General features: G+C 42.3%; 5 protein-coding genes across 9 annotated transcripts in view; 2 read left to right on the top strand and 3 right to left on the bottom strand.

The window, feature by feature from the left end:
- The window catches only part of fbxo42 (F-box protein 42), a 49,362-nt gene extending 35,683 nt beyond the window's left edge, over positions 1–13,679 (bottom strand). The window contains exons 1-10 of one of the 2 annotated variants that reach the window (XR_011927852.1): positions 13,502–13,679; positions 12,412–12,691; positions 12,167–12,283; positions 11,877–12,011; positions 11,655–11,808; positions 11,470–11,580; positions 11,300–11,396; positions 11,164–11,220; positions 10,958–11,074; positions 9,616–10,871 (exon numbers count right to left, since the gene is read on the bottom strand). Coding sequence is in view for 1 of the 2 variants with exons in the window: in XM_072452284.1 (XP_072308385.1) it covers positions 9,822–10,871; positions 10,958–11,074; positions 11,164–11,220; positions 11,300–11,396; positions 11,470–11,580; positions 11,655–11,808; positions 11,877–12,011; positions 12,167–12,283; positions 12,412–12,685 (2,112 nt within the window). In the remaining variant the exon portion in view is untranslated. Of the gene's footprint in view, positions 1–9,301; positions 10,872–10,957; positions 11,075–11,163; positions 11,221–11,299; positions 11,397–11,469; positions 11,581–11,654; positions 11,809–11,876; positions 12,012–12,166; positions 12,284–12,411; positions 12,692–13,501 lie in introns of those variants that run through there. The other variant, XM_072452284.1, reaches the window with a different exon arrangement.
- tmem82 (transmembrane protein 82) lies at positions 2,307–4,607 on the bottom strand. Its single transcript, XM_072452283.1, has 6 exons — positions 4,520–4,607; positions 3,988–4,060; positions 3,730–3,913; positions 3,236–3,653; positions 2,587–2,771; positions 2,307–2,505 (listed from the first exon to the last, which is right to left on the bottom strand). The coding sequence occupies exons 1-6, from the start codon at positions 4,587–4,589 to the stop codon at positions 2,380–2,382; spliced, it is 1,056 nt and encodes a 351-aa protein (XP_072308384.1). The 5' UTR covers positions 4,590–4,607; the 3' UTR covers positions 2,307–2,379.
- Positions 4,901–8,508, bottom strand: slc25a34 (solute carrier family 25 member 34). The gene is made up of 6 exons (XM_072452282.1): positions 8,432–8,508; positions 7,468–8,073; positions 6,672–6,737; positions 6,427–6,576; positions 5,830–5,967; positions 4,901–5,698 (listed from the first exon to the last, which is right to left on the bottom strand). Exons 2-6 carry the CDS (start codon positions 7,897–7,899, stop codon positions 5,516–5,518), a joined length of 969 nt encoding a protein of 322 aa, XP_072308383.1. The 5' UTR covers positions 7,900–8,073; positions 8,432–8,508; the 3' UTR covers positions 4,901–5,515.
- A 364-nt stretch (positions 13,680–14,043) lies between the features above and the next one.
- LOC140365715 (SUZ RNA-binding domain-containing-like) lies at positions 14,044–16,253 on the top strand. The gene is made up of 4 exons (XM_072452281.1): positions 14,044–14,331; positions 14,734–14,783; positions 14,869–15,129; positions 15,211–16,253. The coding sequence occupies exons 1-4, from the start codon at positions 14,281–14,283 to the stop codon at positions 15,320–15,322; spliced, it is 474 nt and encodes a 157-aa protein (XP_072308382.1). The 5' UTR covers positions 14,044–14,280; the 3' UTR covers positions 15,323–16,253.
- A 76-nt stretch (positions 16,254–16,329) lies between these two features.
- Positions 16,330–19,768, top strand: necap2 (NECAP endocytosis associated 2). 4 transcript variants are annotated; one of them, XM_072452280.1, is made up of 9 exons: positions 16,330–16,513; positions 17,055–17,155; positions 17,341–17,445; positions 17,524–17,605; positions 17,689–17,797; positions 17,863–17,993; positions 18,048–18,064; positions 18,911–18,998; positions 19,713–19,768. In XM_072452280.1, the coding sequence occupies exons 1-9, from the start codon at positions 16,419–16,421 to the stop codon at positions 19,756–19,758; spliced, it is 774 nt and encodes a 257-aa protein (XP_072308381.1). In that variant the 5' UTR covers positions 16,330–16,418; the 3' UTR covers positions 19,759–19,768. The 4 variants fall into 4 exon arrangements, with proteins under 4 accessions (XP_072308381.1, XP_072308380.1, XP_072308379.1 ...); XM_072452279.1 differs by having other exon boundaries at positions 18,902–18,998; XM_072452278.1 differs by having other exon boundaries at positions 17,863–18,064.
- Positions 19,769–24,356: the final 4,588 nt, after the last annotated feature.

Below are 24,356 nucleotides of genomic sequence, written 5' to 3'. Positions count from 1 at the left end.
TCAGGAAGACGAACCTCGTCTCTGGGCGTATCTCGCCTTTATATACTGAAGACGCACAAAGACCGATAAACAATATCTGACAGGTATGACCCTATCCATGTACCAACGGATTAGCCAATGAGAGAGCAAGATGTAAAGGTATCCTTATTTGGGTAGCACCAGGGGAGAAGTTACAGAAATGAGATCATGCGCTTACACAGATGTACACAAGGCATCTCAAGGCCTCGCAGCCAATGGAGACATCTCCCATTCGGTAGTTAATCAGATGTGGGCCCCTTACATTCCGTGGAATAGACATTTTGGTAGAAACACACATATTCCTAAAAGCCAGTCTCAGAATGAGGCCTAACTTTGCATGGACCTAGTTTTAATACACTTCAGTATTTACAGTGGACTGATGTATCTACAGTGGACTGAAGTATCTACAGTGGACTGATGTATCTACAGTGGACTGAAGTATCTACAGTGGACTGATGTATCTACAGTGGACTGATGTATCTACAGTGGACTGATGTATCTACAGTGGACTGATGTATCTACAGTGGACTGATGTATCTACAGTGGACTGAAGTATCTACAGTGGACTGAAGTATCTACAGTGGACTGATGTATCTACAGTGGACTGATGTATCTACAGTGGACTGAAGTATCTACAGTGGACTGAAGTATCTACAGTGGACTGATGTATCTACAGTGGACTGATGTATCTACAGTGGACTGATGTATCTACAGTGGACTGATGTATCTACAGTGGACTGAAGTATCTACAGTGGACTGATGTATCTACAGTGGACTGATGTATCTACAGTGGACTGATGTATCTACAGTGGACTGAAGTATCTACAGTGGACTGATGTATCTACAGTGGACTGAAGTATCTACAGTGGACTGAAGTATCTACAGTGGACTGAAGTATCTACAGTGGACTGATGTATCTACAGTGGACTGATGTATCTACAGTGGACTGAAGTATCTACAGTGGACTGAAGTATCTACAGTGGACTGAGGAGTAATTTAAGGTTGATCTCAGAGCTATCTACCTCTTGTCATTTGGCCTTGGTTTAGAATAATTCTTAATCATACCCTAAATAGCAAATATTTTGATATTATGCATACTGTACCTAAATAATGTTCAAACCTTATTATACGTGTGGTAGCTCATGAAAACTACGTCATTGCTTTGTGGTGTAGTATTTGGCCATCTGTTCTGTATTTGTTTCAAAATGCGGCCTTCAATGAAAAAAGTTTTGGACCCCCTGTCTTAGAGTCAGTGTCTGGTTCCTTCCTTTGTCTATGGGGGACCACCAGCAAGATCTCCAGGTGTAGGAATTTTCTTGCAATACTGTTTGTGAATCCAGGGAGCCCTTTCTGCGACCCTTGCATCTGTGGGTCGTGAACAGGATCTGGTGGGACCACACTAGGGCTTGTCGTTTCAGCTGCATTTTTTTCAGGTTCTTCCCCAGAATGCATTTGCCAGGCTGGAGTTTGTGGAGCAAGGGAGTGGCTGGTTTGGGCAAGGAGTCGAGCACCTGAGATCGAACACTAGAAAGTGAAATGCAACGGGACATCATTGGGTCTGGCAGACAGTGCTGTAGTTTGTATAGGGTCCAAATCCAATGCCAGGAGGCAGTCCAAACTTTATTTCAAAAGGACAAAGGTTTTTTTGTGCACACACTCATCCTCATGTACATCAGCACGATATTCAGACATCTTACCCAAGTTTTACCTATTGATTCAGATATTTTGGCTCTCCACAGCGCCCCAGCTGGTTAGTTGGTAAGAACAGTGGGTCTTCAGGTCAAACAAGTGTTTTGAGGATATTATTAAGTGTGTGCCATTGTTGCTTGTGATGAGGTTTCCCAGCAAGTAATCTTATACCCTTAACAGAAAATCCTTGCATGCAAAAGCAGAGATACAAAAAACAAAATATGCTTTATTCAGATAGATACATATAAATTAGATTTTACATGGATAAATCAAAGGCATTGTGAAAAAAAACATTTTAAATGAATTGTTCTTTCTGCATCAATAAATTAATATGACACAAATTTCACCCCATATTAAATTTAAGTTATATGTCTTATACTTCTCAATACAAAAACACAGTATGTACAAGGCGATAATGGGCCCATGAAAACGAGACAAGACGAGATTTTGTCATAATTTATAGATAAATGGTGCAGTTCAATTTACAATTTTGGCCTCAATGTATATATCAAGTTATATAGATTTTATATTTTTGCTGTCATTGTTACTCTGCTTGTGCCTTCTCAAATAGATGTATTTCATGTGTGTGCACAATATTGTGGCAAACGTATCTTGGGAGATCTTGTCCCATAACTATTATTTATTTATCACATGTTTGAATTAAAAAATAAATCATGTATTTTTCTCACTTGAGGCCGTAGATGTTGATTCAATTTTTTTATTTTTTGTTGAGATTTTAAATTTACTTCTGGAACTGTCACTATATTTGGAGATGAGATTGCTTGTTTCTTCTTCCTCCTAAAGAAACAAAGAAATGATAATCATCACTTGTACTTTCAATCACAGCATCACATGACTGTTTCCTAAATTAGTACATGCCTTTATCACAGCCTGTAGAATGTCTTGTGAGGGCAGCATACAAACAGCTTCTCCCAAAAATGCAACGAGGACATGAAACACATCAGTCCAGTCTCCCACAGTTAACATCAGGACTAAAAGGGCACCCAAACGCACCACGACCGAATGGATCAGAGCCTCAGTTGCACTCTGACGATTCTGTCCATCTGCAAAGAATAATGTCATAAACAAACGGCTCATGTTAATCTTAAACTAACAACAAAAAAACTATCCTATATTTCAGTAGATTCAAGAACTTATTGTAATTATCAAACGTAACAAGATTACATTAAATCCATCAGTTGGCCTAGGTATAGTGCAGGTGTAAGTGCATTTTGTCAAGTCTTTTTAAGATTAAAAGTGGACAAAAATATATATTTCGAGTTTCCCGATAACAATATTCAAACAATGTTATGCCAATCCAACCGAATGTGCTAAAAGATGTCATTACACGCATTAGTTGAGCTTTCATTTTCAGACAAATGGGAAATGTCTGTCAAATTAATCACAGAAGTGTTTTGATACCACTATCCTATCCACCCTTGTCACTCAACTCAACTCAAAATTCTGTGTCTGTCTCCAATTTCCATAATGAATAAATTACTAGGACACTAACAATTTCCTATTTTACCTTGAATATAGACCACCAGCAGTGAGTAACAGAGTGTGAGGGGGGTCCAGAGCTTCAGAGCATCTTTCTGGGACAGGAAATGTTCAAACACTGTGGCGGTGGAGACAGCGGCTGCAAGTGCCAAGACCAGGATGACCACCTTCTGCAGAGTGGCCAGTATGCCATGTCCAGAGGTCAACAGGGAGATGCACTTCCCACAGTAACGCTCTTTGCTGTGTAGAGAGTACAGCTTAGCCACATGTCTCCACAGACCCATGCTGTAGCTGGCCAGTGCCCAACTCAGAGCCGCTGCCAACCCCAAGCCTAAGGTGCTGTGCGGCGCTCCCTGGTAGATGTAGACTAAAGTACAAGTGAGTCCACAGCCCAGAGAGAACTGACACTGGACCAAGAGCAGATCCAGGTTTGCATTTTGCGACTCCTGTAAATACAAAGATAAAAAGTATCACTATACTATTATGTGCTCTTTGTAATAGACGTATGTGTTTTGTGCTTACTGCAGTGCCCCAAGCTGACAATGCTCTCAGTATAAACTCCAGCAGTATCAAGGAGGAAACCCTGGAGCCAATCAGAGCCAAGAGCAGAGCCAGGGACCAGAATTGAAGAGCTGCTTTCCACTGTCCTCCAAGACCATTGGCAAGTAATGATGGCTTGTCTGTATTGTTTTCAGAATCATTCTCACTGTTGGAAAAGCAGAGGGTGTGTTAAAAAAAAACAACCACATAACTGTCAGTCACTGCAGGATTGTCACTTACCCGCACATCCGCCGAAAATGATGAATTCTAATGAAATTGCATAGTACTGACACTCCACATGCACCAACAAAGCCTTGGAAATACATGCAAAGATGAGTATAAAGTGTATCATCTGGATACTATAAGTGGTTGGACATAATTCATATCTTGGACACTTTCAAGTATGTTAACAAACTGATCCTAAACCGAAAGTCTCCAATCACCGTCATATTCCATTATACACACTTTAAAAGCACATTCCATGCTAAGCCTTTTAGCAGAAAGTAACATTTTGTTTTCCATAAAAGTAACTTTGGCATTTCAGCGTTCCAATTGCCATGACTACAAAGCAAGCCTTGCTTACGGGCAGCTACTAGGTTTAGCTTTATTGAAATTAATCAGACAATAAAAATGTTTTTCTGCCCCAGAATTAGAGCTGAATTGCCTTTTATCCGTTTCCCCAAAAAGTTATAACAATAAGAATATAGGGGTTTATACTTGGATAATGTATAAGTTCCCAACCCACAGGTTGTGAATGACAAACTAAACATACCTTGTAGTAAGCAGTCAACTGGGTTTAACTCTAACATCGGTCCAAATATCCATTTGAAAATGAAAAACATTTTCTTGTTGAACACAAAATGATTAAGTCTACTTAACAATACCAAGCCCAAGCTTTAGTTAAGTCATGTAGTCATGCCAGTGTGTGTTCTGTCTTCTGCTGTAGGTGGTCCAAAGGTCAAAATCCTAAGGTCAAAATGGATTCGAATGCGATTGTCACTTTTCTTGCAACACACCCAAAACAGATTAACTTTCTTTTTAATCATGATATAATCAGAGAGGACAGAGAACAAATTTACATTTTGTCTTTTGGAAAGAACGACATAATAAGTAACAATAACATATTTATACAACCATTTTATTGTCTTGGAGCTGAAATATCAACAATGCAAACATACAACTGGTAACAAATAAGGCATTTGCAGCAGCATTGAATACCTACTTTTAAAAGTAGATTTCTGTGTTCCCGAACATGGTAAGTTACATCAGTTTGACTATAATAACACATAAATACATCTACAGGCCACACGTTATGTATCGGGAGTGCTTTTATTACAGTGGGTTGTGTTCTACTTTCAATTTTTGTGAAATCACCACACATAAGACCACATCGCCTTGTTGCCCAGTGGTTAACAGTGCTCCACAAAAGCGGTTGTTACCACCTTGGTGTTGTGTGTTCGACTTCCAACCACAGCCATTTCCAAATAGCTCTCTTTACTTCCCATAGAATAAATATAACTCCTGTATAATGAAGCTTATGGGCAAAAAACATATTTAATGAATGGGTTATAATCCCATAAATTGTGAACAGTTTATTTTAAATGAATAGGCTCTGTATTTATAGCTATTAAACCACGAACCAGTTGAAACAGCTACATTTTTGAGCTGCCCTCTATCTCAAACTCTGCCCTTTTGTTATGCCCCCACATGAACACAACCCACTGCGATATGTCTCAATCCTTTTTGACATAGTGACACAGACTTCACTTCAGCTTCCTCCATGTTGATTCTTCAGGACCTGTTGTCTCATCGTGTCCCAGAACACCATACTGAGCACTGTGTGGGGGGCCAAACGCAAAAAGACTGGCCCAATCCCTTTGTAAAGCCCCAGGACTCCTTCTCTCTGACAAACTTTGAGCATACAGTCTGAAAATCCATGGTACAGACGACCCTGAAAAATGCAACCCACTTATTTATCAAAACAACTTATAGAAAGAGTTATTATTTTTGTGTTAAGTAATAAGGAATTCTTATTATGGAAAGCAATCAAGATATCGAATGTCAATAATCCAATAGTCTCACCCTTCGTAACTCATCCACGGGCTGATTGTAGAGTCTCGTACTGATGACATCAAACGGAGTCATGGAGATTGTCACAGCGACTCCACTGATCATAGCAGCAATCAGAGCAATCAGGAATTTGTTTGAAGTAAACAACTGAAAGGGAAGAATTAGGGAAATAATATTTTAGCTATATATATATATATATATATATATATATATATATATATATATATATATATATATATATATATATATATATATATATATATATAGCTTTTTCAGACATTCAGACTTTACATTTCATACGTCGTGGATTCCCTGAGGAAAACTGACAGATGCGAGACGGCCAACCTATGCCATCAGACCCTCCGACCACACACATACACACCCACACACCCACACACACGCAAGCATGCGCACACACACACACACACACACACACACACACACGGCACCACCACTGTGTTTTTCCTGATAAAACCCACTACACTCACGCTTGTGAACCCAGTATGTTATTACACATTTCTTTAATTATCATCTCTATTTGGATACTTAAAAGTGCTTTGTAAGTCATAAATGGGACATTTTACTACCGACATAGTTTCCTACCTCTGGGCTCTGTGACACCCATTCCTTGGCAGAGGTGAAGGTGGCGAGTTGAACAGCTGATCCCACCATCACACGAGGCACTGCCCCATTCACGCCCCTCCAAAGACCAATCAGGCCTTCTCTTCGATAGATGGAGACAAAGGCATCTGACGCACCCTAAGACAAGAGAAACATGCAAACAAACTTGTGGCTTAGCTCATATCTTATAGGAATATTTAGAAGATACTGCTACTTGAATTAGGATTTCTTACTAAATGGTTATGCTGGTGTCCCACTGCTATCGTCTGCACAGTCTGAGCCTGCAGATGTGTCTTGACCTGTGGCAAGGCGCAACAAAGACTTATGCGCAAATATCCAAGTTTGATTCTAAAGCATACACTACAGTCTTGACATTTGACTTACCTGGAGCTAACAAATATTTAATAATAAGGTCAGCAAAACACAAGACACTAGCAGATGATACAAGACACCGTCTGTAATGGACACGTCAGAGAAAAGCGCATGAAAGAGACGAGCTATATTTAGTGGTTTGGTGTAAACCCACTGACAAAGAATGCTAAAAGGCGTAAAGCTATAATGGAAACTTTGTGCCGCTAGACTCTGGATGTGCACAGTTCCCGACGATGAACAGCAACACTAAAATTCTATATAAAATGCTATTTCATTTTTGACATTGCATAATTTGAGGACATTGTTGACGAGCCCAACTCCTTCACCCTGACCTCAAAAAATAGATTTAGGCATTTGAAACTGTTTTGACCCTGTGTGTTCATGCTCAGTCATTGCTATATGGAGGTTTACAGGATAATATATTTAACACTTTTGACCACATTTTGTAATAACATGGACTAAGTCTTTCACTATATATTGAGGTTCTGTTTGCGCTTTGATTGTAAGGAATCATTAAACATGTTGACTTATGCAGTTCTTAAACCATGGTATTTTCTGCCAGCAAGGTTACTCTAATGAATGTTTTATGCTTTACATTTTTAATTGTATTTCAAACGGTTAATAGCACAACTGGACGTTTGCCTTGCATGGACTCACTAGATATGCCGGAGATGCAATAAAGGACCCCAGAGCTCCACACGTGGCTCCTGACAGAAGACTACCTCCATGAAAAGAGGTAAGCCCCAAAGCTTCACAGTACGAGTATGATCCCAGCCTCATTCCATTCATCACTCCTTGGTAAATCAGTCCCACAGACAGGCCCTTCTGCAGCCCCTTCACCCCATCCGTGCGTCCCACCACCCACAGGGCCTGTAGCACCCCTCTGTAGTGTCTCTGATAGGACCCTCGGGCGCGGAGCTCTCCCTGAAGCTGCAGCCGGGTCTTGACCACCTCCAGAGGGTTTGTAAACACACAGGCAGCGCAGCAGGCCAGGGCGCCCAGTGCAAAGTCCAGAGGAGGCCGGATGGCAGGAGGGGCCGGCGAGGGGCCAAAAACACCATGGGGCACAGGGGTTACAGCAGACACCATCCTGTGAGGAGAATCTTCAGATGGGTTGCTGGGAGCCTAAGCACTTACGAAATGATCTCCAAACTCTCGGACTTTGGACAGTGGAGTGTAGTTTCACAAAATCCATTTGGTATCAGTTTTTGTGCAGTCTTGTTCCCCAAGTCCAGGTACAAAAGGCATCAGTGACTTACACGCCTGTAAATGCAAACAAATATGAGTCACGTGTTTTTGCACAAAGGAAATGACACAGATTTTGACAATGTCACAAGAGAGGGTGGAGCTCAGGTTTATTATTACTTGTTGAACTTGTTAGAGCAGGGGCAGTTAAATTGAACTATGTCACTATTAAAATGTACATAACCCTTCCACACATTATAATAGCCAGTATGGATCAAAGTCACATATAACATGCAACTCTGTGCAATTTAAACCAACTTGCATAAACCACAGTCTACTTAAAACCCCCAAGGCACAGAATAACAGAGCTTTAAAACCTGCACCATGCTTCAGTATTATTACACAAAATAATACTACTTATTGTACATAAACTTACTTTGTTTTTTTTGAGCCAGTTCAGATCCTCCTCGCTCTCATCATTGTAAACATGTGTCCTCAGCACATTCATTGTCAAAGTCCCCTCCCACTGTCCCACTCAGAGCCAATGCCGGGCCAGTGCTGTCTGACACCTCACATAGGCCTGGATGTGTGCGAATCAAAAAGCTCCGTCCTCAGCGGCCCCTGCTCTGCTCCTATAGCATGTCTCTGGGTAAAAGGTTATTGTTGGTGAGAAAGAGAAGGGTTCCCAAATTCAGGAGCAGGTTTTTGAACTTGAGAATGTGGCATTTTTCACAAGTATTTATCCTGAAGATGATGAATGTGATGGATGAAAATCAAATCTAGCAAAACTATTGAATCAGTTTTGCATTTACCACTTGAACATAAAATAAAAAAATACTCTTTAATTGTATTAAAGCAGTTGTGGAAGTCTGAAGTTCGAATCCAACAATCACAACCAACAACCCCCAGTATACATTATTATTTGCATTCAAAAACTAAATAAAATGGCTTTTAGTATTTATTTTCTGAATGTAAGTATTACTTATTTTCAATCATAGCCAAAATATTGTCTGAACTTTGCTCCAAACCACATTCTAATACTGATGTAAAGTGCTTCTTGATGTAAAGTGCTTTGAGTGCCATAACGGTAGAAAAGCGCTATATAAATGTGACCATTTACCATTTTACAGTGGATTGTTTATGGACCGCTCAATTTGAAACCCCCAACCATATGAACCATGAATCTCAATACAAATGAATTAATTTCCAAACCCTATACTAATGAACTGATAGTAATAGTATAGTAACCCAAGACCACTTCTTTAGACCACCAACCAGATGCACACAAAATGACAGGAGAATTAAGTCAGAGCAGACATGGAGGCCTTTATTATTTAACTACGTTGATATGGTACAGTGCCACCACTCATGGCCCCTACACACATTAGTCAACAATCTTTAACCACACTCACACTCACACACACTCACACTTTATGTAAACTGTGCAGGCTGAAAGAGTGATACAAAAAGGGAGTTGTACGCCAACAATAGGTTTCATCTTTTCAAAGTCCAGACAAGGAGTACAACAAAAACAGTAAATGTTACAGTATGATTAATCATTGTTGAAAACAATAATATTCTCTGTAACACCTAAAGCTCCAATCACAGGATTGATCAAACAGGTTTTTATCAAAGTGTGACTGGAGAGTCTGATTTTGTATGTTTGTCATAGGCAAATGGGGAATTGAATAATACACCTAACAATATAGTTTTATCTAATAGTCCTTTTCCCATAATCCTTCATTTTTGAAAAAGGCCTAAGGTGTCAATTCCCTTGTCCGGTCACTAGGTGGCATGTCAGTCTTCCGGTTGTTACTTTAGCTGCATTACCTTTTAGCACGCACAAAATACAAGGCATTTGTTTTTGGGTAGTACTTTACGTTCTGCTTTTTGTCCATTAGACCCCCAAAAATAATGAGCTCTCCCCTGCCCTGTACCACAGTGTGCAAACTGGTCTCTGGAGGTCCTGTCACAGCAGCGGGAGTCCCATTTCCATAAACCCGCCAAGACACTACACCAACAGATTTGGCCCTGGATACATCCAACACGTACATCTGCATGGGCTTGCAGTTAAGTGACTGATATAGAGGCTTCCCTACATTTAAGCTTTGAGGCGGGTGGTGCCCGAGCCGCCGTGCAATAGGAGGGATAGCATGTCCATCGGCTGCAGCTGCCTGCGGAGGGCTATGGGAGGAAGGAGGGGTTCCAGGGGGACCAGCTCCTCCACTGCTTCCTGGAGATGCCCCATGATTCTGAAGCGTAGATGCAGAAGATGAAGGAGCTGTAGAAGACGAAGACCGCACAGAAGACTTGTGTTTGACTGCCTCCAGCCCTCGCCGGAGTGCTGCGGGGGACACAGCACCTGGAGGAGTGCGTGGGGAGCCTGAGGGAGGGGTGTGCAGACCATTGGTAGTGGCCACCTCAGGGTGATGAGAGGCAGAAGGGGGAGATTCCCACCCATAGTCTGTAGGGGCAGGTGGATGAAGGCGAAGGGGTGGGGAAGAAGCCTGAGACGGGCTGCTGCGTGGAGGCGGGGAGGCGCCGTTCAACAGAGGGGGAAGAGGAGGACTGTCTGGAGCTTGTAAAGGAGAGGCCTGTTGAGACGAAGACGGACTTCCTTCTTTGGCACTTCCTCTAGCTGAAGGGCGAGGCCGCAGTGTACCCCAGCGGCCATTCACACAAGGAGCCTCTTCTACAGCGCCGAGGACCACCCCAGCTGCTCCGCTGCGGACAGGAGACTGAGAACGCAGCGAGGGCGGCTCGGGGCCCAGTGGGGCAGGTGTGGCACTTATGGGGGATGGCCGAGAGTTAAGACTTGGACTGAGAGGTGCACGGCCTGATGGAGCCTGTGAGAAAACCACCACACACTGGCCCACCTTGAGGAAACATTCAGAGGACAATCATTCAGATGGTGTTTAATACCGTTGTGTTGTTGACTATGACATAAGAACAGGGATCATACTTTACAAGCTGGATGACACCAAAGTTCAGGGGCACCATGGTCCTCATTTTCCACCTGAAGCTGTTGCCACCTCCAGGGAGGTGTACCCATGAGGAGGAGCCAGGCATCTTTGAGAAGCTGATGGAATGGTGGAATGTGGTTACGCTTACAAAATAAATTGTACTCATAATACATTTTATAAAATGTGAGAAATAACAAAGACTCACTGCATTCGGACCCCCGCAGCCTCCCAAAATGAGCAATGTCTGATCATCAATCACAATCTAAAGCGATGAACAAAATATATTAGAATTTTACTTGTACCATAAGAGGTTTCCAAAATAACAACAAATGTGTAATTACTTGGGACTGGCCTCCTCGTGGGTGTGGTGAAGATCCAGAGATGGGAGGCTTAGACCATGACCACTGCTCTAGATCCAAAATCCAGACCTCATTACTCCTACAAAAACAATTACAAAAATGATTTTAGACATCTCCATGGTGTGACAAGATATAAAATCTGCTCTTTTTACATTTGCCGAGCTCCTAAAGATCCTCCAAAAACCACCATTGTGTTTCCAATAACAGATGAAGAGTGGCCTGCCATAGGTGGAGGTCCATGCGTCGTTACTATACAGTTCCACCTGATACATAGATCAAGCACATTGTTAAAATATTAGAGGGATGGAAAGTGTGCTTCGTGGTTGAGATTCCTCACCAGTTCTTCGAAGGAGAGTAGGTGTGGATTTCATCAAAGAAGCGTTCTGGCTGATGGAGTGGATATGGACTGGGCCGTGTCCATCCACCAAATAGGACTAACAGATCTTTGTGCATTACTAAAGTGGCTCCGGCTTTAGGAGACGGATACGACCCTGTAATATATAATACTTTAGCAAGGACACTAACACCGAAAATAATCTTACAGGTTTAGGAATACAACCTGAAGCTAATGGACGGATCCACTCTTTGCTGTTAAGGTCAAGTCTCCATAAGTCATTAAAGGCAGCGTTGCAGCTACTCTGGGTGCAGCCCCCAAACACATACATGGACTGATTTGAGTCGTAGTAGCAAGCACCTGCAACAGCAAAAATAAAGATATTCATAAACCTTGTATATTTACATCACCCATCTATGACATTTTAGAGAATTTAAAATTGCAGCATTAATTCATTACTACTAGAATACATTTACAGGAAAGGTTATTAATTTGTCTTGTATTTTTGTACTTACTGTGTGAAAAGCGTTGAGTGATAGGAGTTCCTGGATATGGGTATGTTCTACTTTCCCATTGGATATTTCCCTCTTGAACTGCCCTCAGAAATCCATGGTAGCACTGATAAGCCACACCTACATTGGAAAAAAGTAAAAACACAAAATCTGGATATGGACGCGATTTGGTATTTATTAAATGAATCAACCACTAGATTAACATTGACATTTAAGGTTGTATACTTAAAACTATCTTAGAGGCATACCTTTAATGAGGCGGTACCACTGCTTACACACAAGTGCTGCAGTCTTTTGCTCTTGGTATGGTGATAAGAAAGACAAAATATACTCCAGAACTTCCTCAGGTAACTCCAACATTGTCCTCCCGCCTCCTTTGGCAAAAGTGTCCATGTTTCCCACTTTTATGTATGACCCTGTGATTGCCTCAACTTCCTCAGTTATCCCAGCAGGTTCAGTACCATTGTCCTCAGTATCCATGGCAACAAAAAATCTGTCCTCATTGTCAGGAGAGTGGGACATTATTGTCTGCAAAGAGATGGGCAACATGCTAGCATTGTTAGTGTGCAGATCACAATTCCATAATAATTACATTTGTAGTTAATAGTCTTACTATATTTCCTTGACACAAATACAGGAACTTGTCAGTTGTACTATTGTATAAAATAATGTAACCGTTTCAGTACAACAGATACTCAAGTATGACCAGATCTTACAATCGATTTAATTGTAGCAGTGTTTATTTTAGTCCCCCTTAACGTGTGGTGTCTTTTCAAAAGCCGCTGGTCCCAGGCTGTATCCACAGTCGTGTCATCCCAATCTCACAATGTAATAAAATTATTTAAATTGACATAATGCTATTGGAAATTAGCATCCTATGCTAACAAGCAAACGACATCGTCATTATGTTGCCAAATTAAACGGTTGCTTTTTGAAAACGTTTTATTGAAAACAAATTATGTCTATTTTTTAAGAAATAGTTTGAAGCTGGACAGAGTTTTAGGCACGCGAATCTTCTCTGTATGAGTAGGACAGCTAACGCTAGCTAGCACTAGGAGTCCTTTGGCTAACACTGGACCCACAAATAACATTTTCTCTTGAAAGCTTTAACGACACATACACGCAAACGCATTTTGGAGAATCAAGCAATTGGAAATGTGATCTTAAATCTTCAATCTGCTGAATCACAGAGATGAAGGATGTGCATCCTTGTCCACGGCTGATAATCTGTGCTAACGTAGAGCAGGAGCTGTAATTTGCTTTTCTTGTAAAAAGCTTCATCAGTTTGTGACACACTTCATCAACAATACTCCATAGATGTGACTCAGCTGATAATACCTTTGCCTTAACCGTAGTCGTGTTGTTTATTCGTGCTTGTCTCTCTCTTGTCTGCGTTATCAGCTCCAGAGGCTCTGCTGCAGCCTCCACACTGTCGCCATCTTTCGCTCCGTGAAGTTCCGCGGCGGCGCAGGCACAGCGACCCCCAGCTCTGCCGTGGGGCCAGGGTGGGTCCTGGGCTAGGGGCCACCGGGAGGCTTGGAGCTGTAACAAAGTGAAATAAATACCAATATTATTTTTCTTATCATATACATTAACTCAACGTCAAAACACAAAACATGATACAATTTTTGTATATTTAAATTTTAACTATCTTCGACTGGAATAAGGAGAGGCTCCGCATACTCTTATTTGTGTACATTACACGTCAAATCACCTATTTTAATTGTATATTATTGAGAGGGCCAAAAAATAACTTTAACCTATTAGAATACAATTATAGCTCTTTATTTTATATTATTGTTTAATTTAATTAAATTTAATTTAGTTTCATTTTATTGATTTATTATTTTAACCAGGTGATCGTGTGACGTTCGATTTAAAGCAACAGGACCAACTGAAGCGCTTCGTCCGAGGAGTCGCCTGACAGGCGACCACCAGAACAAATCGACTTTTAAAGAAGGCAACGTGTACAACTGGGGATTAACTTTTACATTTTTCAGACCAAAATCCACGCATTTTTTTGTCTTGTGCCATTGACGTTAATCCATCGCATCAGTGAAGAGGAAATTTACCACTGTTGCTAAAGGGGCTAGCAGCCCACAAACCTGTGGACAAACATGGACGATGAAGATGTTGCGGACAGCTGGGAAGAAGCTGCGGACAGCGGGGTAAAGCTCTTTAAATGACGTGGTTCACAATTTAAATTTTGTACAACCAAGTCGGCAGAATATCTTCAAAGCAGATTGGTCTCTTCTAACTGCTAACATGCTAACGATTAGCTGGCTCTGTTCATGGGTTTCAGTGTGGTGAAAATCTAGCACCGTTGCCATAGTAGTAAACAATAGTCTTTTTGAATGGTCAAAAGTTCTCAAAATGTCACCTATAAACAAGAGGCTAAACCCCACTAATTTTTAAGAATGATGTACTTCTGGATCTTGTCTAACTTTGTTGTTATGGTTCACAGTGGGCTAGATTTAAGCTAGTCTATTCAATTTGTTATTTATCTTTTTTATTACATCTTTCTATTCTCCTGCTTGAATCTTATGCTCGATTCGTACTTGAATCTTTAGGAAATAGAGAGAAGACTTGAAGCAAAGCTCAAGATAAATCAGGAAGCAAAGTAAGTGTTTTTTTTAATTGTGACAAAGTGGCTGAACTACAACTATTTCTATGGCTTACATTTCTGTTTTCCCCCACTCGTACAGGAAGGCTTCTTCACGGAGTTCTCTAATCCGAACTGCCATTGTGATCCAGGATGACTCTCTCCCTGCAGCCCCACCACCACAAATTAGGATTTTGAAGCGTCCTACAAATAATGGCACAGCCAATAACTCGGCGTCTTCATCACGTCCCCAGCAGACAAAGACTTTAGCCCAGAGAGAGGCAGAGTATGCTGAAGCTCGAAGAAGGATTTTGGGCAGTGCTTCTTCAGAGGAAACACCTCAGGACAATTTAGGCCAAGACAGGTAAAAAAAAGAACTGTTGTTGACAATTCAAGTTTAAATGTTAAATGTAATTATTTAAAAAACGACTACTTTGCCTTTCAGGCCAGCTCGTCTGAATGTGCAGCAGCAATCAGAACCCACTCAACCAAACAATTCCATAATTCGGCAGCCCACTGGTCCAGATGGTACAACAGGGTTTAAATTTTGCAGATAAAGGTCCCAAAAGAAGTTGTTCCTGTGAGTTCTTTAAGAGTGGCACAGGGGTGTGATACTGCAGAATGGACAAGCAACTTCAGAAAGACACAAATGGATTGTGTTAAATCTGTAGTTCACACCTCTTACGGGCTGTGGGCACTGCTCTCCGTGGAAGGACCTTCATTGGTCAGCTGACTGCTTGGACCCTTCGCGTGCGACTGTGACCTCACACTGTGATTAATTCAGTAAACCAAGAGGTGCCCCAGGACCAGACCAGAGCATGGCGCTTCCTTTGAAGGCAGAAGAGGAATGATGTGGACAAAGTAGTCCATGTTCTGCTAGATGATGGTGGTTTTCCTATTGCGAAGTGCCGGCTTTGTGGAGTTGCGAATTTAAAAGATGTTTTTAAAAGGAAAGTCACTGAGGTTGGCCAAACAAGGCTGCTCCACAGACCGTAAGGGCCCTGATGACAAGACATACTGGCTTCCATCAGCAATAATTAACTCATTCTTATTTAACTAGTTTTCTTCAGGATCACATTGTAAGATGAATATTTTAGGAATGTCACTTTCCTTGTATTTTATGTTTTAAAGATGGTATGTCTGACTCTAAAGATCACTTTAGGCGTGAGGTACAATGGCAGTTTTGCTTGACCATTAACGTAATCTATGTCCTAGTAAAAGCAAACGTCTATAGCTTTGTTCGGTTTTGTAAATATTTCTGATCCAAATCAAATGGATTGCAGACCTTAAATGCCTTAAAAATATCAATAGAAACATAGTGGTCCAGATTAATAGACTCTGACGTACCAATATTATCTAGCAAACAAGTGTGTGAAGATGAGTGTACAGCTGTCTCAACATAAATGCATTACACCATCTTAATTGACTTGATTGCGTGAAACAGTTGTCTAAGTTGCACTCTACCCTTTAATAAATTTGCAACCAAAATGTTGAAGTGAAGTTTAATTTACCAAGAAGACAAACTGAAGTCATCATGTGTGGAGCTTCCTCGCCAGCAGAGGCGCTGTCGGGACCCGCCAGAGCGTCGGCTTCATCTGCAGGCGAGGTGATTGAAAGTCGGAAGTTGTTTTTTAGTTGGTAAAACTTCATAAAATGGCAGAAGACAGCAGCTATGAGTCTATTTTATGCGTGAAGCCCGAGGTTCACGTCTATCGTATCCCACCAAGGGCTTCTAATCGTGGATATCGGTAAGATGCCTAAATAAACTAAAAATAACTAAAAATACCCAAACAGAGTGACGGCGAGAAGTTCGCTGTCAGCGAATTCAACAAGCAGCCTCCTATTTTCCAACTGCTCTCATAAGTTTTACTACTACTGGGCTGGTCAAGGCTGGTTACTGCTTAAACCCGTTATAGGGCGAAACTGTTTTTCTTTATGTTGAACGGGTACATTTTAATATTTAATTTTTGGGGATCGTCATTTGATCAAGAGGGGTTGGTCAGTGCTGTGGGCCCAGGTGCCAGATGTGACCCTGGCTTATTCCATTTACATGATTTGCAGTTGATAATAAAGAAATAATCATCGTTTTTAAAGTTAGGACGATTAATGTAGCTTCTAAAAAAACGCAAGCTTTTCTTTTATTATTTTTTGATTTGTAGAAATTAACACCGAGCATATGAGGGACTTTTTTAGTCTTAATTTCACTTCCTCCTTTTTGAGAAGTTGTTTTATGATTGCTGAGCACATTCACCTTTTAAACTGTGGTGTGAGTAATGTCTGCTTCTCCAGGGCTGCAGACTGGAAACTAGATGAACCTGCATGGAGTGGGAGGATGAAAATAACAGCTAAAGGCAAAATGGCTTTCATCAAACTAGAGGACAAAAACTCAGGTAAAAAAAAAAATAAAATCTGTTATTCTTTTACTATATACTATCTCTACGTATCCTCCAGGTTTATCATGTAAACCATAATATCTCTGATTAATACTTTGCTGTTTAAATAATAATTAGACCAGCCTTTTTTCCCAGATCTAACGTATTGTTTATGTTGCTTTCGGTCTGTGTGTGGTAAATAGGAGAGCTGTTTGCACAAGCACCAGTTGAGCAGTATCCAGGTGTTGCAATTGAAGCTGTGACGGACTCGAGCAGATATTTTGTCGTCCAGATAGATGATGGCAATGGTGAGAATGTGCACCAAGCATGCTTTCAAACCTAAGCCCAAGTTAATGTGGGACTTGCTGACAATGTTTGTTTTTAAGGGCGTCATGCTTTTATTGGATTGGGTTTTGCCGACAGAGGAGATTCGTTTGACTTCAATGTTGCATTACAGGATCATTTTAAGTAAGTTCTCTCCATTACCTGTAGAAATTGTCTTAACATGGATTCGTGAGTTGCATTGTGTGTGTTTTATTTTTTTTCCAAAGGTGGGTGAAACAAGAAGGTGAACTAGCAAAACAAGAAGCCTCCCAAGTTAATGCGCCAAAGCTGGATCTGGGTTTTAAAGAAGGACAGACAATTAAGATCAGCATTGGGGTGAGCACGAAGTAAGTTTTGTCATATTTGAGAAAATAATTACTGAATTGCGCCATTTGTTACAGAACATAAAGAAAAAGGATGCAGGTGCAGCCAAGCCACGGCCTATGAGTGGAGGTCTCCTGCCACCTCCACCTGGGGCCAAAGTTGGAGGAGGCATCGTCCCGCCACCTGTGGATCAGCACACAGCTCCAGTGGATCAGCACACGGCTCCAGTTTTCCAGACAAACACTGACTGGACAGCTCCAGTTGTCCAGACAAACACTGGTAATCCACTAATTTGACCTGATTTTGAGTGAAGCTCTGCCCACATGGTCTCTTCTCTCGCTCTAACCGTGCACTCACACCAGCAGCAAAACCCCCGCCTCCCTGAGCCCTGTTCGCTCTTGTGTTGTCGCCAGCCCTCTACAGGAAGTTATCAAAGGGCGGGGGTAATTAGGAACGCGTTTAGTGCCTCGACCAATCCCTTGCAAGTGTCTTGTCAAAAGGTGCTCATTGAGTGGCTGTTCCCTTGGCAATATTGTTCTGAATTTGCAAAAAGTTGACTTCAGTTCAATTCTGCTGCGTTCCGGCGGCCTGGATTGCACCGCATTCCTCGTCTCTTCCTCTAATCTCCTCTTCGCTAGCTTGCGGTGGAAATGAATGGGAGCTGCTCTTTCAAGTCGTTCATGTCGCTGCTGGTGTGAGTGCACTATAACGCTCTATGATAAATAAACTTTAGACACTGTACCTTTTTTATTCTGAAGACTATCACAGATCTAAACTGGAACTGTGGTGAAACTTGCAATCATTTATGAAATCATTGTTTTAGCATAGTCAATTTATTTTAACTATAATTTCTGTATAATCCAGCTTGACTAAAACTAAGGGGAGGAAAATGAATGCATACAGCGGCTGTGGTGATTAAAATAATTACGATTATGTGTAAACATCAGAAACCTCACATTTCTTTCTGATCATAGACCCTCTGATTACCCACATCAGATTATGCGGTTTGCATTAGATTTCATTACTCTTAAATGTCCAGGAATTGGATAATAATAAGATTTTGATGTGCATGTAAACATTGTCACTGATTCATTGTGGTATTATTAATTACATTTGTGCCTTCAGCTGCTCTTCTAGACTTTGGTTCTACCGTTTCCAGTGAATCTCAGGCCACTTCAGACCTATGGGGAGATTTCACATCAGCAGGCTCCAAGTAAGACAAAAATATGAATGCAACACTTTTGTTTGTGCTCCTATTTTCACGAGCTGAACTTGAAGAACTTAAAGTTCTCAATCTATAAACTGCTATGTGTTCTTAATAAATAATTAATTTAATTGAAAGACACTTTCTATAGACACAAAAGACTCATTTCTCTCAAACCTGTCTGTTGTTGTGCCAGTCATGAACCATCACCTCATGTTGCAGCATGATAATGCACAGCCCCATGTTGCTAGGATCTGTGCACAATTCCTGGAAGCTGAAAACATCCCATTTCTTGCATGACCAGCAGACTCACCGGACATGTCACCCGTTGAGCCTGTTTAGGATGCTCTGGATTGACGTATATGATGGCCTGTTCCAGTTTCTGCCATTATCCACCAACTTCATTTTGGTGGTCACAAGATACTGACCAATAAAGCAGAACCCAATATTTCAGAGTGGCCTTTTATAGTAGCCAGCCTAAGGCACACCTGTGCAATAGTCATGCTGTCTCATCAGCATCTTGTTATGCTACTACACCTTTGAGGTGGGATGGAGTATTAATGTTAATATAAATTGATCAGTAAGACAAATTTGTGAACAATGACAGAAATGGGACTTTTGAGTCTGTAGAAAAGGCTTCATATCTTTGAGTTCAGCTTATGAAAAATGGCAAAAACAAAAGTATTGCTTTTATATGTTCATTACTCCTTCTTTCCCCTCCAGCTCCAGTAAAGACCCTGTTAAGCCTGGATGGGTGCAGTTTAGCTGAGCACTTATACGCACGCACACACTCGGGCTCCATACATTCCTAGGACAAGGCAACTGAGGCAACTGAACATCCACAGATGTGTATGAAACACTTAGAACACTCTGCTGAACAATACATAAACAATTGTACATATTTTTTCATATGGTATCCCACATTAAAACCTTGGTATTGGCTGGTCAATCTGTAGAAATATCATGTCTAATGTTTGAAGGGAATCATGACTAGAAAAAATATTTGTTTTGTTTTTCATTCTCAATTTTGTCTGTCACATTGTAGTAATGTTTTTATTATAGTTTGTGTTGTGAAACTCATTTTACTCTTTTAGGACAGACATCAAATCACTGTCGCAGCAGTGAAAGTCGTAACTTCTATTGAATGTCTATTTTAGACGGAGAATGTTTTTTTCTCAACTATTAAATGTGATTGTCAAATATATAAAATATTTTGTAGGAATACTTAAGAAATAACACCGTCCCTATTTATGTAAGTCTTCATTAATCAAATATATTTTTGTGACTTACCAAATTTAAATGTTTTGAGATGAACAATCAACAACAAAGTGCCTTTCAAGATAACTCTAAAGAAATTGTAAAATTTGAAGTTTTTGTTTTTTGTAAATAAACAATCTATTTCATTAAACAGTCGTAGTGTTGTGTACTGTCTTTGTTTTTTGTCTCGTTACAATACAACTCTGTATTGCTACATTAGAATCCGAATCATGGGCTGTGACTATCCTGAAGTCCACGATCATCTCCACTGTCTTCTGGGCGTTGAGCTCCAGGTTGTTACCGCTGCATCAGGACACCAGCCGGTCCACCTCCCTCCTGCAGACACTCATGAGCTCCAGGTTGTTCCCACTTTACCAGGACACCAGCCGGTCCACCTCCCTCCTGCAGACACTCATGAGCTCCAGGTTGTTACCGCTGCATCAGGACACCAGCCGGTCCACCTCCCTCCTGCAGACACTCATGAGCTCCAGGTTGTTACCGCTGCATCAGGACACCAGTCGGTCCACCTCCCTCCTGCAGACACTCATGAGCTCCAGGTTGTTACCGCTGCATCAGGACACCAGCCGGTCCACCTCCCTCCTGCAGACACTCATGAGCTCCAGGTTGTTACCGCTGCATCAGGACACCAGCCGGTCCACCTCCCTCCTGCAGACACTCATGAGCTCCAGGTTGTTACCGCTGCATCAGGACACCAGCCGGTCCACCTCCCTCCTGCAGACACTCATGAGCTCCAGGTTGTTACCGCTGCATCAGGACACCAGCCGGTCCACCTCCCTCCTGCAGACACTCATGAGCTCCAGGTTGTTACCGCTGCATCAGGACACCAGTCGGTCCACCTCCCTCCTGCAGACACTCATGAGCTCCAGGTTGTTACTGCTGCATCAGGACACCAGCCGGTCCACCTCCCTCCTGCAGACACTCATGAGCTCCAGGTTGTTCCCACTTTACCAGGACACCAGCCGGTCCACCTCCCTCCTGCAGACACTCATGAGCTCCAGGTTGTTACTGCTGCATCAGGACACCAGCCGGTCCACCTCCCTCCTGCAGACACTCATGAGCTCCAGGTTGTTACCGCTGCACCAGGACACCAGCCGGTCCACCTCCCTCCTGTAGACGCTCATTCCTGTCCGAGATGAGCCCGATGAGGGTGGTGTCATCCGCAGATTTGATCAATTTTACAGAGTCGTGGCTGGAGGTGCAGCAGTTTGTGTACAGGGAGAAGAGCAGAGATAGTTCACAGTAATTGCGCTCTCACTACATCCACATCTCCACTTACCTCATAGTTGGTATCCATCAACAATAATAAACATACCAACCTGCAAAGAGGATTAGTGGTAAGTTACTTCTATGCTCTTGGGACATTTGCCCTACTTCCATAGTGCATATCAGATTATTTGTCCAGATAAGACTGACCATCACATCATGATCCTCCTACAGTAACTGGTGCTTTTGTGTTTAAATCTGAAGTCCCACCCCGGAAAAAGCATGGGGGAATCCGTGAGAACCAGACCCTTCTCCGAGCCGCTGGGGACGGCTCTGTAACTAGAATCAATTGCATTTCAGAAACCCAAAGTGACCGATGGATATAAGAGAGAGAGGCGGCCGTGCATCGGGAACGTAACTCAAGGTGAGCTCAGAAGCGAAGAGGAAGTGCTCAAATTCGCTGCGTTTGCTGTAATTGCCACTTTTATTCTGTGCGTCAATCCCGGCGTCTTTACGTTAATGATGTCGTGACTCGCGCGCCGCGTTGAAGTGCAAATTGACGACCTCTTGTTGTCGCGTGGCTCATTGTGTCCCTATATTTGACTAGTTTGCTGTGAATGATGCTAGGCTAGCACAAGGACTTCTCCCCATCCTCTTCCTCCTCCTCCGCCGCCTCGCGCTGACGCGGTGCCGCTGAGCGCTTTCAAAAAGTTAGGCGCGTCTCATTTTTTGTTGCACACGGACGAACCGGATAAACCCACGGATGCGTGTCCGGCTGCTGCGGTCAAGCACAATGTAAGAGATGGACACGAGACCGTTCAGAGTTGTGTGTAGTGACTGTGTGTAGAGACTGTGTGTAGTGACTGTGTGTAGTGACTGAGTGTAGAGAAAGAGACTGTGTAGATACTGTGTGTAGTGACTGTGTGTAGTGACTGTGTAGAGACTGTGTGTAGAGAAAGAGACTGTGTAGAGACTGTGTGTAGTGACTGTGTAGAGACTGTGTGTAGAGAAAGAGACTGTGTAGAGACTGTGTGTAGTGACTGTGTGTAGAGACTGAGTGTAGTGACTGTGTAGAGACTGTGTGTAGTGACTGAGTGTAGTGACTGTGTAGAGACTGTGTGTAGTGACTGAGTGTAGTGACTGTGTGTAGTGACTGAGTGTAGTGACTGTGTGTAGTGACTGTGTGTAGAGAAAGAGACTGTGTGTAGTGACTGTGTAGAGACTGTGTGTAGTGACTGTGTGTAGAGACTGTGTGTAGTGACTGTGTGTAGTGCCTGTGTGTAGTGACTGAGTGTAGAGACTGTGTAGTGACTGTGTGTAGTGACTGAGTGTAGCGACTGAGTGTAGTGACTGTGTGTAGTGACTGTGTGTAGAGACTGTGTGTAGTGACTGTGTGTAGAGACTGTGTGTAGTGACTGTGTGTAGAGACTGTGTGTAGTGACTGTGTGTAGTGACTGAGTGTAGTGACTGTGTGTAGAGAAAGAGACTGTGTGTAGTGACTGTGTAGAGACTGTGTGTAGTGACTGTGTGTAGTGACTGAGTGTAGTGACTGAGTGTAGTGACTGAGTGTAGTGACTGAGTGTAGTGACTGTGTGTAGTGACTGAGTGTAGTGACTGTGTGTAGAGAAAGAGACTGTGTGTAGTGACTGTGTAGAGACTGTGTGTAGTGACTGAGCGTAGTGACTGAGTGTAGTGACTGAGTGTAGTGACTGTGTGTAGTGACTGTGTGTAGTGACTGTGTGTAGAGACTGTGTGTAGTGACTGAGTGTAGTGACTGTGTGTAGTGACTGTGTGTAGAGAAAGAGACTGTGTGTAGTGACTGTGTGTAGTGACTGTGTGTAGAGACTGTGTGTAGTGACTGTGTGTAGTGACTGAGTGTAGTGACTGTGTGTAGTGACTGTGTGTAGTGACTGTGTGTAGAGAAAGAGACTGTGTGTAGTGACTGTGTGTAGTGACTGAGTGTAGTGACTGTGTGTAGTGACTGTGTGTAGTGACTGTGTGTAGAGAAAGAGACTGTGTGTAGTGACTGTGTGTAGTGACTGAGTGTAGTGACTGTGTGTAGTGACTGTGTGTAGTGACTGAGTGTAGTGACTGAGTGTAGTGACTGAGTGTAGTGACTGTGTGTAGAGACCGTGTGTAGTGACCGTGTGTAGTGACCGAGTGTAGTGACTGTGTGTAGTGACTGTGTAGAGAAAGAGACTGTGTGTAGAGACTGTGTGTAGAGACTGTGTGTAGTGACTGTGTAGTGACTGAGTGTAGAGACTGTGTGTAGTGACTGTGTAGAGACTGTGTGTAGAGAAAGAGACTGTGTGTAGAGACTGTGTGTAGTGACTGTGTGTAGAGACTGTGTAGTGACTGTGGGTAGAGACTGTGTGTAGTGACTGTGTGTAGAGAAAGAGACTGTGTGTAGTGACTGTGTGTAGTGACTGTGTGTAGAGACTGTGTGTAGTGACTGTGTGTAGAGACTGTGTGTAGAGACTGTGTGTAGAGACTGTGTAGTGACTGTGGGTAGAGACTGTGTAGAGACTGTGTGTAGTGACTGTGGGTAGAGACTGTGTGTAGAGACTGTGTAGTGACTGAGTGTAGAGACTGTGTGTAGAGACTGTGTGTAGTGACTGTGTGTAGAGACTGTGTGTAGAGACTTTGTGTAGTGACTGTGTGTAGAGACTGTGTGTAGAGACTGTGTGTAGTGACTGTGTGTAGAGACTGTGTGTAGAGACTTTGTGTAGTGACTGTGTGTAGAGACTGTGTGTAGAGACTGTGTGTAGTGACTGTGTGTAGAGACTGTGTGTAGAGACTTTGTGTAGTGACTGTGTGTAGAGACTGTGTGTAGTGACTGAGTGTAGTGACTGAGTGTAGTGACTGAGTGTAGTGACTGAGTGTAGT

The sequence above is a fragment of the Eucyclogobius newberryi genome, unplaced genomic scaffold, assembly GCF_026437365.1.
Source record: "Eucyclogobius newberryi isolate DKJ021-1_F unplaced genomic scaffold, fEucNew1.0.hap1 SCAF_19, whole genome shotgun sequence".
In the NCBI taxonomy this organism is placed as follows: domain Eukaryota; kingdom Metazoa; phylum Chordata; class Actinopteri; order Gobiiformes; family Gobiidae; genus Eucyclogobius; species Eucyclogobius newberryi.
This window is presented reverse-complemented; position numbering and strand designations above follow the sequence as displayed.